General features: G+C 38.5%; 3 protein-coding genes across 8 annotated transcripts; all 3 read right to left on the bottom strand.

Annotated features, from left to right (window-relative positions):
- Nucleotides 1-540: 540 nt before the first annotated feature.
- LOC144471234 (prolactin-releasing peptide receptor) lies at nucleotides 541-6,475 on the bottom strand. 2 transcript variants are annotated; one of them, XM_078183105.1, is made up of 3 exons: nucleotides 4,498-6,475; nucleotides 3,293-3,547; nucleotides 541-1,215 (listed from the first exon to the last, which is right to left on the bottom strand). In XM_078183105.1, exons 1-2 carry the CDS (start codon nucleotides 5,443-5,445, stop codon nucleotides 3,326-3,328), a joined length of 1,170 nt encoding a protein of 389 aa, XP_078039231.1. In that variant the 5' UTR covers nucleotides 5,446-6,475; the 3' UTR covers nucleotides 541-1,215; nucleotides 3,293-3,325. The 2 variants fall into 2 exon arrangements, with proteins under 2 accessions (XP_078039231.1, XP_078039232.1); XM_078183106.1 differs by having other exon boundaries at nucleotides 4,680-6,475.
- A 78-nt stretch (nucleotides 6,476-6,553) lies between these two features.
- Nucleotides 6,554-11,405, bottom strand: Atg101 (autophagy-related protein 101). 2 transcript variants are annotated; one of them, XM_078183124.1, is made up of 2 exons: nucleotides 10,914-11,405; nucleotides 6,554-10,196 (listed from the first exon to the last, which is right to left on the bottom strand). In XM_078183124.1, exon 2 carries the CDS (start codon nucleotides 10,186-10,188, stop codon nucleotides 9,532-9,534), a length of 657 nt encoding a protein of 218 aa, XP_078039250.1. In that variant the 5' UTR covers nucleotides 10,189-10,196; nucleotides 10,914-11,405; the 3' UTR covers nucleotides 6,554-9,531. The 2 variants fall into 2 exon arrangements, with proteins under 2 accessions (XP_078039250.1, XP_078039249.1); XM_078183123.1 differs by having other exon boundaries at nucleotides 10,578-11,404.
- Nucleotides 11,406-13,031: 1,626 nt separating this feature from the next.
- On the bottom strand, nucleotides 13,032-18,302 carry Msl-2 (male-specific lethal 2). Of its 4 annotated transcripts, none has more exons than XR_013494235.1 (6): nucleotides 17,607-18,302; nucleotides 16,244-16,479; nucleotides 15,638-15,832; nucleotides 15,428-15,559; nucleotides 15,247-15,354; nucleotides 13,032-15,174 (listed from the first exon to the last, which is right to left on the bottom strand). XR_013494235.1 is itself a non-coding variant. In XM_078183101.1 (5 exons), exons 1-4 carry the CDS (start codon nucleotides 18,184-18,186, stop codon nucleotides 15,287-15,289), a joined length of 1,284 nt encoding a protein of 427 aa, XP_078039227.1. In that variant the 5' UTR covers nucleotides 18,187-18,302; the 3' UTR covers nucleotides 13,032-15,174; nucleotides 15,247-15,286. The 4 variants fall into 4 exon arrangements, 2 of the variants coding, with proteins under 2 accessions (XP_078039227.1, XP_078039228.1); XR_013494234.1 differs by having other exon boundaries at nucleotides 15,247-15,351; XM_078183101.1 differs by having other exon boundaries at nucleotides 15,247-15,559.
- Nucleotides 18,303-18,654: the final 352 nt, after the last annotated feature.

The following is an 18,654-nucleotide window of genomic DNA, read 5'->3' as shown; positions in this document are numbered from 1 at the left end:
ACTCTTCGAGGTAGTCAGGTGGAAATTGTCGCGGTTTCTTGTGCATTCATTATGTTTTGCGAATGTAATCGTTAAGACGGCAGAATGCACGCGTACACGGCACAATCGACTCGAACTCAAGTTTCAGCAAAATCGATTAAAATTCTTCAAACACTAGTGTACGTAACACGCGTAAATAAACGAAATACCAATGGACGTTTATTATATCGGACACTACATGTTTCGGTTGCGTAATAAACGATGATAATCGCACGTGGTATGGGGTAGAAAGGAAAGTATACAAATGCGGTCACACGCGCTTCCGCGCGCGTTTATATACACGCCCGGGCGCGTACGGAGATGAACGCGAGGGGAAAAAAAAAGAAAAAAAAAAGTTATTGTTTGCCAAATGAAAATATTTCGAGGAGAGTGCGTCGCACACGATTAACTCCAGGGCCGATTCATTGCTGTTTACATATTGTATTTACCTTTGTATAAAAGAAACGCGAACCACACGGGTCCGCGGTGTAACTATTAAAACGTGTAAAAAATGTTAATAAAACTACAGAAATGTTTTTAGACTCGACCATTTTTCACTTTGACGGTGGGAACGCGACCGAGGAAAGGAGAGAGAGAGAGAGAGAGAGAGAGAGAGCTTCTAAATCAGTAATTCTTACGACTCCCTCTTGTGAACTGAACTAATTATGGTTTATTTTTGCTTCCTCCGCTACGCCCGGCATATCCCCATTCTATCCCCCTTCAACCCATTTGTCTCCCGGCAAGCGCCTCCTCGTTCTTCGCGAGGCGGACTCGGATTACCGCAATCGTTTGCCAGGATAATGAGCAGTACTTGTAGAATTGAAATCGGAGCCGGCCAGAAGGGGAGAAGCGGTCGCCCTCTCGAGGATCCTCCTGCGCGACTGCTGTTACACGTTACACCGGCGCCGCATCGATTTCTTTTTTTCTTTCCTTCCTGTGATTTTTCGTGTCCGCGTTCCTCTCGCCGAACTCGGAGAAATTCCGTTTTCTCGTTCGAGGCAACGACAAGAAGAAAGAACTTATCACCGGCACGGGATCGATCGCCCGTCCATCGTTAAGATCGCTGATGAACCGTGCCCGCCCGGGTCGCAGCGGGTTACATTATTCGATTATTTCTGACCAGTTGATTGCAACGTTCCCCAATGAAAGCGCCGTTAACACGAAGGCCTTGCTTCTCTCCGACAAACATAGTCGTTTCTGTAACAGAGCAGAAATACGAAAAACATACCATCAACTCGTGTGCGTACCATGCTCGGTCAAGTGACGCTGGTATAAAAAGAAACGGATATATTTCCGGCGCAGGATAAGGTCGTTTTTTTCCGTTTACGTGGAATTCTTCTCACCCTCCAAGGAAACAGAAATTCGCGAAACGAGTAAAACGTTGCATTCGCGATTCATCGATCTCTAAAGTCGCGAATACCGAACGCGGGATTCGTCGGTGTTTCGCATATAGGTTGAAACAACGCCGAAACCGCTGAAAGGTGGGCCAGCAGTTCTGCGGCAGGATCGCCGATACAAAATGCACAAAGGTGAAGTACGAACGACGATAAAGAACGATAGCGGGATAGCGGCACGATAGTGCATGATAATGGACGGGGAGAGCGTGTCGGTGAAAGTAGCTCGGCAACATGAACAATATGTAGTATAATGTAGAGACACAGGAATCTGTTCCGCGCGCGCGCCGCGTGTACACAGCGATGAATCGGATGAAGGAGAGGAATGCTGCACGGGAGAGAACGGTCGTGTCCGGTGGTTCTATGTCTGCGTTTCAATAATAATTAGATTTCATCTTGATCCTTTGTCCCGAGAACGATTGTTCTTCTATTTGCTTAGCGGAGCGCTGCCTAAACGATGTGTCTCGTATAAATTGAACGGTCCTATTGGCGTCATACGTGTCGGATACCGTAATTCTTGTTGTTCAAACAAATATAAACACAGTGGGATATGCTAAAACTAACTTGTTCCTGGATCCTCGTCCGTTCGTTTCAGCGTCTGTTCGGGTCCGGTATACACACACGGAAATACATATATACGTGGATAACCGGCCAGAAAATAGTTACGACTAGACCGCGAATATATATTTATGCAAAATAACAAATTTCCCCAAGGCGATCGCGGGAAATAGAAACGAGATTACGAACAAATCGTTCCTTTTAATGATTCCGATTGCCTCGTATGGTTTCGCTAATTGATATTTTTAGCTACCAATTTTTACCATAAACGCGTATCAAATCCGCTATGTAGTTACGACTATTTGCAACGATTCGTTAAACCGTTTAAATCTCTTGAAAACGATTCTTCGATATTTCTCGATCTACCTTTTTTCGAAGATACTAGGACGGCGTTGTTAAAACATGAATGCGTATATTAAATGTGTATTTAGAGTTAATCGAACAGGGGGGGGGGGGGGGGGGGGGAATTTTGGGGGGGCAAGAATCGTGGGGGTCGGCGAGAGAAACGGAAAGTTCGGATCGAATTAAACGCGCGCGATGGCATTTTTATTTGCCCCGTGATCTCGATAACCGTGGAAACACGTTTTTCAACGCGCCGTTCCACCGTGTTTATTCATCGCCGGAGAAGTTCGTTCATAGACCGGCCACCACTTTACGAAATATTCGCCGGAAAAGATTTATTAGCTCGACGACATGCCACGCTCGAAACTAAAGTGGATCCGCAATTTGTTGGCGGCGACGCAATCTCTGTGTTGCCAATACCTTTCATCGAAACCCCGTCGACTGACAGGCTAACAGATAACGTAATCGGTTTCGAGAAGGGATACCCTTATAGTTTACTCGAATCGATAAGAACGGGGCTTTCAGGGGGAAAAACTGGACCGTAGGCGCATCCCGGTTTTTCATTATTCCCCCCGGTGAATTTGTTGCTAGGAAGCCAGCGGGCCGTGTGCACGCGACAGAAAATGTATGAAACGGAAACGGTAGTAGGAGCGCGGATGCAAATGGAAGTAAATGGAGGGCGTGGAATAACAAATTGAAGGGGAGGATCGGGTGAGAGAGAGAGAGAGAGAGATAGAGAGACGCGTGTTGCACGCGGGGGCCACAACTGCTCGTCGCGAGTGCCGCTTTTCCGTTGCTCCCTTTCCACGAAGCAAAAAAGCTAATTGCTTATTTAGCGAAGCACACGTTCGCTTTTCGCACGGCGATTCGCCGCGTAATTCGTGGACGCGGAAACAGGCAGCTGCGACGACGACGTTCCGTTCGCGGAAACTGGCCCCCGAGCAACGAAAAGGTCGTCGAGGAAAATAATGTTCGCTTACCGCAATACGGTATCGCCTAGAGTCAGCGTGGCGTCACAGAGTTTCGTCGGCCAGTTCTACGGACGCGTTGGTCACGGTCGCCTCGAAAACGATCAGCTCGCAACCCTCCTGATTCAGTACACGGTTCTGGGTCTGGCTCGGCAGCAACGATTCCTGGAGGGTGTTGTTGCCGTTGCACGGCTTGTCGTTGCCGAATCCGTCGACGCTTTTCGGGGCCTGGTGCTCGATCACGGTTCTCGAGAAAAACGGTAGTACCTTGAAAATAATGCAAAAAAGAAAGGATGAAAGACGAGCCGCCGCGTTCCGCTCGCCCTCGGAATTCCAATGCCGCGTCTACACGGGGGCGGCGCGGGATCCTTTCCCCGGGTGACACAGTTCCTCCTCCGTCTTTACCCCATTAGCTCCGAGCGAACAAAAAAAGCAACTATCGAACCAATACTGACGCAACTCCGCTAGGTTTCAACAAAACGCGAGTCGGTTAATATCTTTATCTCGAAAGAATCGTGGATAAGCGATAATACGTCGCGGCGATTTTCGCAAGGAAGCGAGGCCAACGATGTATCATAGTCCGACAATACGAGCGTCGGAAAATGCAATTTTGCAATTTTAATCTTGTCAATTGCGTGTACCTTCGTCTGTCTCTTTTTAATTGTTTGCAATTATGGCCAGAGTATCGGCAACGTAAATAGAAGAAGAGAGAGAGAGAGAGAGAGAGAGAGAGAGAAAATTACACGTACTTTGACTTCGACAGAGTCGCTACGTTACGGCTCGAGGCTCCTTTCCAAGAATTATTTTAACGGGTAAAGTTTCGGAACAAGAGAAACAGTCCCTGAAAGATCCCGCGTCCTTGAGACGCGGCGGAACGACGCGAATTTCGCGATAAAGAAATTGTTCGGAAACTGTGTGCGTACGCCGCGTGCATGCGTGGTTTTGGTTGTAGAGAGCGTTATAGCATGCCTGTTCGTTCGATCCCCCTCACGATTTACGATACGTCGGGCATCGGTTTTCCCTGAGCAAGACGTCGGAAACGGTAAAAAGACATAAAAGGGAGGAGGAATCGAAAAAAACGTCGACGCTGGAAACGAGTGGAAAAATTGTGTCGAAGTCGAGAGAGAGAGGGAGAGAGAGAGAGAGAGAGAGAGAGAGAGAGAGAGAGAGAGAGAGAGAGAGAGGGTGCAGCCGGTGGTTCGACGATAAGTTCGTACTTGCTTGAACTCTTTGCGAAAGTTATCGTTGAGCCAAGCGTAAAGGAACGGGTTGTAGCAGGTGCTGCTCATGGCGAGACAGTGGGTCATGAAGAAGCAGAGCCTGTAGTAGGTCCAGCCGTTCGCCGGCGAATAAAAATCGTCGACGACGTTGATGATGTTCAACGGCAGCCACGATATACCGAATATCGTGACCATAGCGATCAGCATCCGGTTCGTCCGCTTCTTCCTCTCCCTGTCGGCCTCCTCCCTTTTGTCGGACTTGGTGCCGGGCTTCGACTTGGCCCGATCCTTCAGCTTGAACGAGACGCGGGTGTAGCAGAAAGCGATCACGAAGAATGGCACGGCGAACTGCAGCATCGAGGTGACGGAGCTGAAGATCTTCCGGAACCGCTCGCTCGGCCAGTGCTCCTCGCAGAAGGCGTTCGGCTCCTCCAGGTGCATATAGATACCGTACGGCAGGGTGACCAGCAGAGCTACCACCCAGATGCCGAATATCACGGCCAGGCAGACCTCGATCTTCATGCGGGGATGGAACGGATGTATGATCACCATGAATCTGTCGATCGCGATGCTGGTCAGCGTGAGCGTGCTGGTGTACACGCTGACGCCTTGGGCGTACGGGACCAGGTGGCAGAGGGTCCTGCCGAATATCCAGCCGCCGAGGAACGTGTAGAGCGGCGTGAACGGCACCGCGAGCATGCAGAGCAGCACGTCGCTCACCGCCAGATTCGTGATGAACAGGTTCGTCACGGTCTGCATCTGACGATTCCGTATCACCACGTAGCACACCAGCACGTTGCCGAAAACCCCTAGGACGAAGATGCTCCCGTAGAATATAGAGAAGACAACCTGCACCACAGTGTTCGTGATCACGAAGTCCTCGACGCTCGGATGACTAGAGTTACCGGTCCAGTTCGCCTCGTGTTCGCTCGCCATCGCGTTCATCCTCACCCTCTTCCAGGCTCTCCGCACGCTTCTTATTCCCTTCTCGTTTCTCTTAGTCGCGAAACTTTTTCGAAACGACCACCACCCTCCGCATACCTGGATCAGCGGCAAACTACGAACGCGAGAAGAAACGCGCGAAGAGACACGCGGCAACCGCACGCGACGGCGACTCGCCGCATCCCACCGATATTACCCCTTTTTTTCCTAGGAACTCTACTCGCTTCCGTCGATCCGGTTCCACCGAATTGGACGAGCTATCTTAAAAATAGGAAAATCTGCCGTATCTTGAGGCTAACCAGTTGAAAACAGTCTCCGAAAATAGCACCAATCTGCGGGCCACTACCTCGTCTACTGGCTCTTTTTTCCATCGGGAGAGTCACGCCGGTCAACTCCAGATCAAGCGGGCGAAAACAAGCCCATCCACGGAACCGCGCGCGCCTCGTTCCGATTGAAAAAAAAAAAATACACGCGCGTCTCACCGCACGATATCACTATGCCCGATTTCTAGCCACCTGTTGCCCAATTATCGGTCGCCGCGTCTCTCAATTTACGCGGATGACAAACGAGGGACGTTCGTACACGTTGCCTCGAGGGATCGCGATCGTTGCGATCGTTCGCCGCAAACACGTTTCAGAGAAACGAACATCGAACCGAACCGCGATCACGAAAAAAATCTCTATCACTCGGCGTTTCCTCGACGCTTCTTTTTCCTTCGACTTCGACCGGCGTGAAAAAAGAAAGAAGACGGGCGAGTGAGAAAATCGTGAAACGAAAAGCAAAGGCGGGCACGATATTGACCATTAGGCGAAACGAAACGCATCCGCCGCCGGGCTTTTCCATCGACGACTGAGAATGGAAAATCGCTGGCGAAGTGAACCGGTCGAGCCGCCGCTCCTTCGCGCAGGCGTTCGCATTACACCATCTGTCTAGGATACTTTTCGCTTGGCTTCCCTGTACCTGGCAGCTCGCTTTTCGAAATCATGTACTCTCTTCGGTCATCTTATGTATTATATAGCCCGTAGCGGTGTTCTTTCGCACACGTCTCCCCCCCCCCCCCCCCCTTCCTCTCTCTCTCTCCTCTGTTCAGGAAGAAATCAGACTTGTAAAATACAGTAATTTATTAAATCGTTTATCTTTCTGGTTCTCATGATAAATCATCGAGTGTAAAGCATTTCCATTACCTTATTGTACAGCTAAGCAACAGTTCCGTCGCTACTCTATCTAGATGTATACATAATACCTTGTCACCTACGCGTGTCCATTTATCGACTATTATTTTCTTTTCTTATTCGTGTACCAGCCATTATGTATGCGTATTTGAACATATGTACAGTTAGTTTGAATCGGAACAGAAAATACATACACGTTCATCTTGCCGTGTACCGTATTCATTTATCCTACTATCGGTTCTTCGTAAATTGTTCATTGCACCTGTGTACGTCCAGCCCGTTCACGTTCCTTCCCCGCACGAAGCACACCCCCCCGTCCGCCCTTGTCGGTACCCCTCCACAGTCTATTACACTTTTTTCCCGCGAGCACGTATTTTCGCTTCCCTTATTCTATAAATCCAATTCCATTCTATGCACTTGTAGCATTTTGCGCCGACGTGGACGAATAAATATTTACGCGCGTACATTCCCGATATATCTCGTGGGACGCGTGCACGAGTACGAGCTGTTTAACAAATTCGTGAAACCGCGCGTCAACGGAAGCGTCTCGTTACTTCCGGATCGCCAATTAATTGGAGCGCGTTCGTAGAATTTCAATGATACACAGCGCACAGTATACAGTTTACACGCAACGATACGCCAAAAATATTGGAACACAATCGAGGCGACGCTCGACGCGCATGGGTATGTATATCGGCTACGCACAGCAACATTCGGAAAATCGATGCCCGTATAAAAATATCAAACTCGTGCAGAAAGACGCGTCTGTTTCTTTGAATTCGATCCGCGTCTCGCGTTTCATCATTATCCCACTCCCGGTGTACGCGTACATCCGATACACACGATCTACGTCGCGTCGCACTCCCATTATAACGACGGCGATGCGCACAGAAACGCTCCGCGTCTACGCGAAATTGTGCTATCCTCGTGTTTTGTAATTGCGCACGGTCACGTATTAGACGCGGGGCACGATTGCGTGCAGATTCGGGGATCGATTGATTGCGAGAATCGCTTCGCCCGATGAAACCAGCACGTTTACAAATGTTCGCGTGGTTCCGATTCGAAGCGAACGTTACGACGAAATTTTTTGGAGGCATACGAACTAACAATTAGACAGATTGCTGAGAGAACGTTCTAAGAAACGCAACACACAAACGAAAACAAGTTTTCGTTTAGAATTTCGACAATTATTCTAGTCGTATGAAAAAGGAAAAAGCAGGTCTCGAAGTAGAAGTTTCTTTCGTGATGCTCGAAATTTTCAAATGTTTCTTTCTCTATATATTTACAAACGCTATCTCATATACGTGTCGAACTTGTTCAAAAACTCTTGCCGTTGAAACAAATCTTTTTTCCCTTCGAGTTCTATTTTTCTCGTTTTCTCGTTCTTTTAAACTCTTACTTTCATTCGCTACGTGATTTGCAAAGTGTCTAAGGGTATGCTTCGAATTAATGAACAAACAATGTCGCCACTTTCACTCGATACAAGTTATTATACAGTTTATTCGCTATAGTCTAACTGTTCTCTTTCCTATTGTAAAAATTTGATACGAAGGCATGAAACTTTCGAATACTCCGTATAAACTACTACGAATGTCTTCGTGCGAGTAATTCGTAATGCTTTGAATGCCACGATTTTAAATTTCTCTCAACGCATACCATACCGTATTCAAATCATACCAAACCATACCGTATCATACCATATCACATTGTAACATACCAAACCAGACACCATTTGTCGTTTGTCATTGATTGCTTACTCCGTTTTCTTTAACACGCGAAATATTATAATATTCATTAATCAAGTTCGATAAGAAACGCTGTGTTATAATTTAACGATGGAAAATGTTCTTCTTTTCTTTTCTCCATTTATATTTGGTAATCGCAAACGATACGCGTGTTCCAAATTTGTAATTATCGACTGTTCCGTCATCTATAACAGCCATTTAATTACACACCTATCTACATAGTGAATAACATTCTCATTTAAAATTTTTCTTCCGACCGATATGTCACAATCCCGATAAAACGCAATGTCTCTCTTACATATATGCAGATTCTAGTTTCATTTTCAAGGACCAACAATTTCTGATGTAACGTATTCATCGTTCGGACATGTACAAGAAATAAGATTTCGTTCGCTGAAGTAAAATTGATTGCTGGTCAAACCTTTATTTTTGAAACGTACGACATACGTTGCCATGTATAGTTTTATAAAACACTTTTCTACCGTTAAAACGAAACTTTTCCGAGAAGTAAGAAGGACAACTACTTTTTTGAGATTACATTACACTAACAACATAGAAACACTAAATTTCTATTGAATTCTTTCACTAGTTATACCGATACAAAATACGAAAAAAATATGAATTTCTAAAGTAATATACGAACATTTACTATTTAATCGAATAGTAAAAGCTGACTTAACGGACTGCCTATGCGGAGCAAAAGGTATCTAAAAAAAAAACGTAATTGTCGAACGCACAATTCGCTCTTTTGCTACTGTGGAAATTTGACCAACTTTTCCAATCAAAGCAATCGCGAATTAGTTCAAGTATTATTCTGTTGTTCTCTCTTCGACGCGTATTATCATTACAGAACTGACACGGATTCAAGCCGAAAATGGCGTTCTGAAAACGTGCACGAGAGCTACGTGATTCTCCGTGCTTCTAATTTCCTATTATCTAATTTCTAATTAGATGAACTAATAATCTTACTTGAACTAATAATCGTGGCAGAGTCAGAGAAACGAATACGAACTAATTTTAGTTAGAAACTTAAAACAAATCGATTTGATTCGGCGAGACGAAAGTAAAATTCTTCAGTTAATTAAAAACTGACTGTTAATCTTCTTTACTTTAAGTATTATGATTTGTGTTTTAGACGCATTGCGCTAATGAGTTTTCGCAAGCTGTTAAAACTAAATAGATAATGTCTCTTTGATCAATTTTTTCACTGTATTACCCATTGTTGTACTCGACGGACTAGAAGTTGTGAAGGATAATTTAAACAAATAAGGCTGTATATCTGGATATGATGTGTCAAAGATCAGATCCAATTCAGCTTGATTCGGCATTTTAGGAAGATAATCGTGTCGGTTCATTACTTCTGTTATATAAAGAATTTTATCTGTTAACAGATCCCCAACTTTCTCCCTGTATATTTGCCTTTCGTGCTCTGTTGCTAATTTTATAAGTTCCAAACGCACAGTCCACACTTCCCACGGTATACATTCTGGTTGAAATGGCCAACGGTTTTTCTTCTTTTGAAAGAATTCCAGGGATATCTGACCAGAGCCTGGACTATCGGTCGAACGTAAAGCTTCCGAAAACCCTGATATTTCACGCTTCAAAGTTTGATCCAGATGTACGGAGGAACAGCAAACATAAGTAAAATCAATAAAGTCGCAGTCGACATCTTGATATCCTACTGTGCCGACTGAATAGCTGCCTTCTTGTTTGTACTTAAATTTTCCAAGACTCCGATGAAACAGAACGCTGTGAAAGATACTTGCTACAGCTTCGTCCACTTGTCTGCCCTCCATGCTTAATTCAAACAATTGAGTTCTGGCATTCATGGTGATTCCTATAGAACAACATATAAACATTACGTTAACATGATAGGTTTTTGGTAGAAATCTTGAAAAAAAAAGACAAGAAATCAAATATATGTCACAAGAAACTTTCAATGTTTTCACTTCAAATTAATAATTGACATAAATAATCTCTCCATGAAGATATCTTTTTGAACAAACAATTATATCACAAATTAAAAAAACTATTACGAATAATTTCTAAGCATTCACATCCTTATTACATACAATCCTTACAATATATAATAATAAACTTAATGACAAACCTCATAATGTAATGAATATAACATTCGAATTGGACTCTAATACATGAAACGTAAGCAACAGATAGAAATGAAAATAAGAAAAATGTAATTACGTCGATCAATTCTAACCTCGTAAAAGTAGTAGATACGATGATTATCACTGGAGACTCGTTGCGATACTGAACGATATTTGGTCATCTTTTAGTTGTAGAAAATAGTCCAGTACTTCGAAAATACAATTAAATGATCGATGAGTAACGTCATAGAAGTAGAACTTGTTACGACTCTTTAAAAACTTCAGAAGCAGAATATTCGACATGTATACATTTACGTTGAGATTATATATGAACGTTCATGAATACGATCTCTCACATCTTCGAACGCTTTGTTTGCATTCTTATGTACACCAATCAAGGAAATTGTACGAGAAATAAGCGTTGCTCAGATTTTTTTAGGGCAACTTACTTCTCCGTTCGATTCTCTTGCTTTGACAGACGTATTTTAATTTTCTCGCTCCTCGTGGAAAATACTCCAGAAAAGGCGAATTTGTAGTTGCTCGATGATCGTCATCGGTAACGCATCCACGAATCTAGTTAATTCTTCCATTAAGAATTTCTTTGGACCGTCTTTCCCTTAAATACCTACACCTACAGTATCATTTCCACCAATTTCCACCACTGTTTCAACGCCGCTGCCACTGCCACCACTCTACAGACGGACTATTTTACCGTTCAAACTCATTCGTCATCGTGGCAATTTCTGCTTTCCTATTTTATGCGAAACACGGCTCACTTTATTTCTAACCTTTTACAAGGGAACTGATGCACACGAGATGCTTGTCGCTCGAAAACTATTTCAACAGACTCGACTTGAATGCTCGGTGGAAAATGTTCGTCTGTAAACAATAACAGCTGTTCTTGTTGCACGCGCCATGTTGTAACTGTATGTTCGATTCCTCGTTGGTATACATTCAGCACATGTATGCGCATATGTGTTGCATGCGCGTTTATTCTTTCGGTCAGTATAAATATAACATACGTACCTTGTACTTGAAGACGCCGCCACAATCAAACCACTGATCCCATCGGAAATCTATGAGATTATCTGGTGAAGACGAATCGTATTCGATATTACGAAAGTTTCGAAGCGGCTTTGTTAGAAGAGTGAAGTAAAATACAGCCTGATACGACATCTAACTTTGTAAATTCCATTTCAACAAGGTCCGAAGTTATATCATAAAACTCAATAAAATTTTGTTCGCCCATAATTTCCTTCAAAAATTTATTACCGATATGGCTGTACAAAGTTCTCTTTACGTCTGTTATTGCAGGAGGACTCTCTATTCCGATCGTGTATTAAAATCACAAAGCACATTTCGAATTTCTAACAAATTGATCCTCAGCAACTTCACTAGAGACAGCAAAACTTGAATTTAAAATTTCAGATTTTCACGAATTGAAAACAAACAAATTTCATGTAGATGCAATATAAGACTACGCTCATTGAACAAATTCAACATTGGAAATAATACCGTTTTACGCGGCATACTTTAATAAAAAAGAAAAACAATTTGGAATGAAAAACTAAATATGTAATGTTCCGAAGATAGATTATATTTGATTCAAAATATTTCGCTATAAATCATCAGAAATGTCTAAAAAACGATGTTTAATTATAGAGGGTACATCCTATATATTTTATTTGCACATTTCTTGTACACATTATTTATATACTACACAACTATATACATTTTTTTAAGGGTACAAGTCAATATTGTAAATATATTTCAAGATAATGTTAGCCCACTTTTATGTTTTTATATATTATTATTATTATTATTATTAGTGTGTGTAAGAACCCGCAAAAAATTGAATCGGGTTGGGACGGGCCTCCTAAAGCTTTCGGGATTTCCGATAATGTTTATGATATGAGTGTGTGAATGTCAAATGCAGCGGTATGTATCTGGAGTGAACAATTGTTTCTCCCCCTCTCTTAAGAATCCCGTGACTTTCTCGGAAATCCCGACTTTTTGGGAAATCCCGTTCCGACCTTTTCCCACCACTGGGCTCCTAACATCTTCGGATTCTCATGCACCCCTAATTATTATTGAGGTCTAAAATTTTCCAATTATGTAATTAAATATTGTGGGGAAAAATCAGATTTTCTTTTTAAACCGGTATAAATACACTTCTTTAATTCTTAACCGTGTCCCTTCATGTACCCTCGTTATAATAAGAATGGAAATTAAGGCGAACGAGATAAATAAGTTATTAGCGATAAGTTCAACGGACGGCTTCAAAAACTTTCAAGCGGTGTCATACAACGTGTTTGCATGCTAACTATATTAACACGATGCAAAAGTATTCTTATTGTTCGTTGCATTTTTACGTAGTCAATGTTAATTCAAAAGAAAACTCCTGTTTTTTTTAAATATGCGGAACATACTTTGTAGGATTATGATACTTGATTAAGAAGTATAGGTAAAGCATTTATACATCATTATAAACAATTTTCAAAAATTGACAATGTATTGTTTGTATATTCAAAAATGATCGATTAAAGCAGTGTATACATAAGATAGAATTAACAAAAATAAATATAACTTTTATTTAAGGTAATTTTGGAAACCAATTGTTCTTTGATATTGACCGTTGTATGTATACACTTATCCTACAATTCTACGTTATAAAAATACAAGCAATTTTTGTTAATATCATCTTATGTTGAGCAAGCTTTATTACAATATCTTATTTCATTTATTTTATAGATACATAAGCTTCTTTTTAATTTATGTATTAAAATGAAATACATTCGTATGATTTTGATCTTTTGAATTTATTTTACAACACTTGAAATATCTCTATCCATTTCTTTAAAAATGCAAACAGTTCACAATAAACAGCATATATGATGAGAAAATATTCTGTTATATTAAAGTTTATAGCATACTTCTATTATATTATATACATATCCTTAATATTTATCATTTTGTACTAATATGAGAATAACTAAATCATTAATTATAGTTGCTTAAATAGGTACCGTTCTATAATTTTCTATAAGTAGAAATATAAATTTAAGAAATGTACATTTTCAACATTTTTAATTCTAGAAAACAGAATTTAGAATCTAGAGGTAATTTTTATTTACATTCCAATAAAAGTAGATTCTATATTATGTTTGTATAAACACTAAGTAAATAATAAGTCTAATATCTATTTTAAATTTTAAATCAAATTTACAGTCATTCGTTCTACAAACCACGGACTTCAATTTATTTTAGTAAATTTTAATTGATCAATTAGATATTCCATATATTACTGATACATTTCACATGTTCTGCGTTATTCGATTGTGTTTCCTTTCAGTTATTTATAAACGTATTTGAAATTGGACTCCACCAATAATCTCATGTAGTGCGTGTTTAAATGCAAGTAGTATTTAAAAAAGGAAATACTAAATCCCGCATCTACAAAGTACGTTTACAATTTTACAAACGCACAAATACTTATGTTTAAATTGACATAAGTATTAGTAACAGAAAATTATACATAACTATACGTAAAATTAAAAATATTTATCACATCATTGAAAGTTAAACTATATAATGATTCTAAATATGTATAATATTTCACACTGGTTTACATTATTCTACACTTTCTTATTGAATCAAAAATTCGTTGTTAAATTTGAAATCATTCACTGGTGAAGTCTATATATATATTTATATATATATAATTGGTTATTTATATTTTCAATTAAAAATATTAGTAATCAACAATAGTAGAAAATAAAAATCCATCTAAATACCCACGTGTTGCAAAATGTAAATTAAATAGTTCACATATAATAAACATACTAATCAACGTGAAAAATGTATTCGTTCACTACAAATAAACTCCTTAATTAGGAAAAGAATAACTAAGAACGATCTTTCTTAATAAGATACAAATTTTATAAGGCAAACGAAACTGGAAAGAAAAGATGGAATCAAGTTAACAATTGTTCTACTCCTGTTATTATAATATGAGTCATAGAAGTAAAAACATTACATAATATTATTTAGCAAACAAAAAACATCTCTTCAATGATAGGATTAAAATTTTAGAAAATACTTTAGAAAAATCAGTTTTTATTTCGCTCCTTGTATGATGTTTATACAACTGCGATTAATTAAAGAATCTATCTGTGGTGAACTAGGAAGCAAATAATTAAAAAAACATTTGCCTATCACTTTCTTGCCAATTTGAAATTTTTCATATTAAATATTCTTCATAGACAGTTAAAATTTTTTGTTTTTGATCCTAAATATTTTAAATACATAGTTACAAGATGTAGTGTATGGCACAACATGTATTTTCACATAGAGGTATTTTTTGCAACACTACAAGCATACTTCTCTATGCAGGTATTAAAAAACAAGGAAAGAATAATAGACGTATATACAAGTCCAATAAAACATTGAAACTATTGATTAGAATAAAGAAGAGTACCAAAATATAAAATATAGTAGAAAATTACTAAGTTACAAATAAAAAATGGAATAAAATATTTTACTTTTACACTGGAAATAAATTTATTTATACTTACACAAACTTAGCTTTCTAAACTTTTTAAAATGGCATAATATAGATAATTTATGAGTGATAAAAATATATTTATTATCTTGTAATATAATTATAGATTAAAAACCATAACTTTTTATCTCAATAGTTGATAGATTATTCTGAAATTATAGAAACCGAGTTTTAGTATAATTGTTGTATAACATTGTACAAATATATGTTGTACAACCCACCTTATATTAAACATGACATTTGACAATGTCATTTGAATTGTCACACATCAATTTGTATATCACTGTCTTCAGCTTCACTTTCAGTACTAATCATAGCATCTTCTCCTACTAACAAGGCGGCAGGTAGATTTTGTGGTACATTATCGATATCTAATCTCGGAGTTGAATAAACATTTAATACTTGAATTGTTGTTGGAGAAGTTGAAAGGCATTGTGGTACTGATCCTAATGGATCTGAATTTAATGTATCGCAGTCCAAAGGAGCTGATAGTTGTAACTGTAAATTGTGTAACTCAGGTATATGTGGCCGAATCTGCAATGTGAAACGATTAATTCATTCAGGAATTTTTTAAATTCACTCATACTAATTATTGAAAATTTCGAATATTACCTTTAAACCATCTGCTGTGTGAGGATTTCGACAACCTCTGCATCTACACTCCACACAAGGCTTGCTTTCGACATAACAGGGACATCGTTGACCACAACAAGTTAGTTTTCCAGGTATTGCTGTAGCATTGCCGCATCTACACCCTTTTCTCTTACTTCGAGCAGAACTCGACCTTGGTTTCTTAAAACCAGACGACTGCTCAAAATGAAACCAGTTCTATTACTGTTAATTATTACAAAATGTTGAAATAAAATTAAGAAGTGTAGACTAATACAGATGTAGGTAATATCCGATAAGTACATACTACATATTGTATTATGTAATGATAGTGGTATATGATCTCTCATCTGCATTAATCTTAGTATGGGACCTATTAAAATGTATATGTAAAATTCATTTACATCTAATGTTAGTAATGAGAAGTGTTAAGTATTAATTGAATATAAAATTACTGAAGGTTGTTAATCGTTATATGAATCTAGAGGTATGATTCTACCTTACAAGTAATTAATGAGGACGCACATAATTTAGCATTTAGATAAAAGTTATAGTGCAATGTAAATATCTTGTAAGGCATAAGATTAATCGAATATCTATTGAAATTACTTTGCTGCCCTTTGAAGATTTTTTCTGAGAAGGGGTCCCATATTTAAGGTGGGAAGATGGAATACATTTTACCCCTCCTACAGAGCTGTGTTGATTTCCATCCATATCCTGTTGTCCTACTTCTGTATCCTCCGTAGCAGCTGCTTTCCGTTTTATTGTTATTTTGTTACCAGACCCAGCATACATCACAGAGTATATCGAAGATCCGTTTGATACAGTACGAATAGCAGGTGATTCTATGCAATATATAAACGAATTGTATATAATAACATGCCATTACTTAGCTAAATTTGTTGTACAATTTTATTTATTTAGGATAATAATTATTAACACACATATATATATATGAAAAATATATATTTCTCTTAGATATTAACTGCTTTTATGCGAAAGAAAGTAAACAAGGAAAGAGAAAAAAGCTATAATTCTTTAAGGACGTTGAGTACATTATCCATAAGAAAAGAATTAAATTCTTAATTAATTTAGAAAAATAACAAAGTTGTAAATAAAGTGAGATATAACTCATCGAGGAACCTTATTTACAGCTATATAAAATATTTTTCTTAATACTTGTTTCTCATGAAAAACTTTGAGATATTTAAAAAAATACTGTACATGTTTTGTCCTTGGATTGATCCTTAACTGATATTTAAAATTCAACTATTCTCCGAACATTTATTTCAGAGATATATCAATTTCAGAGACCTCTAACATACTTCTATGGACCATACATCGTAGGAGAGATTGTCTTTAGTTATGATAAAGTAATGTCTATAAGCATGTTTGAGAAAATTTGGATTAATATTTTTTAAAAGATACCCGATTACATTTAATGTGTTAATCTTTATTTATTAATAGATAATTCAAATTTACTTTGATTTATTAGAGATTATATTAATCCTTGCTAACACATTATTTAAAAATGATACATCCAAAGCCAACTTATAGAAAGTTAGAAGGAATACGCGCACGAACTAGATTTTTGTATTTATTAAATCTCGATCGCTTAACTAGTTCTTAATGCTATAAATAAATAAACAACTCGTACATTTTAAAAATCATAATTTGTTCTTAAAATTGTTACAAATAATGTGTCTATTGTTCTGTTTATACTTTAGATCTTAACGTAATCTCTTAAATAAATATATATATATATATATATACGATTACAAACATATATCATATTTTAATAACATAAAATAAAATTTCATTAAATGGTAATAAATAAGAAAAATAATCATAAGAAAGATTCATTCCTTTATTTTTACGTCTATGTTTTCAAGTATTATAAATGTTTGTGTAACTTCTTATTTACATATTACATTTTATACGAATAAAATTCTAAAAAAGCAATATACTATACCAGATATACTTTGTGATATTGTTTCAGAACTTTGTATAGTGTTTCCTTGAGTCTGGGTCGAAGTTGTACTTGTGTAAACACATGGTAAAATACTATATGCAGATTTTGACAAACCAGCAGTACTTTTAAATTCATCTTTGAAGCCAGAACCTTCTTGTATAAGTTCCATAAGACTGGTAACACCAATAGCAGATGCACTATTGCCTGTTTTATTGGAAGACACTGAAAGTATTAAACTTCGATAAATGTTCGTGTTTGTCAAGTATTCGCACAGTTTTTTATAACACTGTAACAATATTCGTAATTGGACATTTTCGACGTATTTGTCATAGTCCTTGCACCAACCACACGAAGGTTTAAGTTTTTTACGTCCACCTCTACACCCGCGGCACACATGATGTTGACAATTAGTTTCGGTCGGCGTATGGGGTTCAATTAATAAATTTGAACACACAGTACAACTAAGGCTTTGTCGCAAATAAGGAACTAGCCTATATAGATCTGTCCATGAATTTGGATCATCAGCATCTGCTTGTAAAACTAACCGACACGTCGATACGTATAGACTCGTGGCGTTCATTTTTTTTCGAATTTTCCACGAGCAATACGTATTATTACACCGGGAAATTAACTAAACAAAGCAACACGACATTGTCAATACACACAAACAAAACATCAGCCATATTTAATATTCTGTCGTTTTCATTCATAGAGGGCTCTTTGAAAGTATGTACTTCGATTATCAGATATAAGCAGATAGGAAAATTCTATACCGAATAGATTTGCACGCCATCTGAGAATACGTACATATTGTACATATTTTGTGCATATAGAAATCCGTGCGTCCAATACGCATGTGTACAAAAATTCTACGCTAGGACGGTAAGATATAGAGTGTCGGAACTACACGATATATGTACTCGTACGGATCAGAAAGAATTCTTAAATATGTATAAGCATATTGTTACATATGCGACACGATAACAATGATTTTCCTAATATCATTCGGTCCTTAACATTTTTTAGATTCCTTAAACATCATTTGCTA

This window comes from Augochlora pura, chromosome 6 (genome assembly GCF_028453695.1).
Source record: "Augochlora pura isolate Apur16 chromosome 6, APUR_v2.2.1, whole genome shotgun sequence".
Taxonomy (NCBI): domain Eukaryota; kingdom Metazoa; phylum Arthropoda; class Insecta; order Hymenoptera; family Halictidae; genus Augochlora; species Augochlora pura.
The sequence above is the reverse complement of the archived record's forward strand: the minus strand, read 5'-3'. Positions and strand labels throughout refer to the sequence as shown.

Coding starts and splice junctions, on each gene's coding strand:
- LOC144471234 (XM_078183105.1), bottom strand. CDS start 5,445: ATGAACGCGATGGCGAGCGAACACGAGGCGAACTGGACCGGTAACTCT. Junction 3,548..4,497: donor TTCGCAAAGAGTTCAAGCAA/GTACGAACTTAT, acceptor ATTATTTTCAAG/GTACTACCGTTTTTCTCGAG.
- Atg101 (XM_078183124.1), bottom strand. CDS start 10,188: ATGAATGCCAGAACTCAATTGTTTGAATTAAGCATGGAGGGCAGACAA.
- Msl-2 (XM_078183101.1), bottom strand. CDS start 18,186: ATGAACGCCACGAGTCTATACGTATCGACGTGTCGGTTAGTTTTACAA. Junction 16,480..17,606: donor AATATCACAAAGTATATCTG/GTATAGTATATT, acceptor TATATTGCATAG/AATCACCTGCTATTCGTACT. Junction 15,560..15,637: donor ACACAGCAGATGGTTTAAAG/GTAATATTCGAA, acceptor TTCACATTGCAG/ATTCGGCCACATATACCTGA.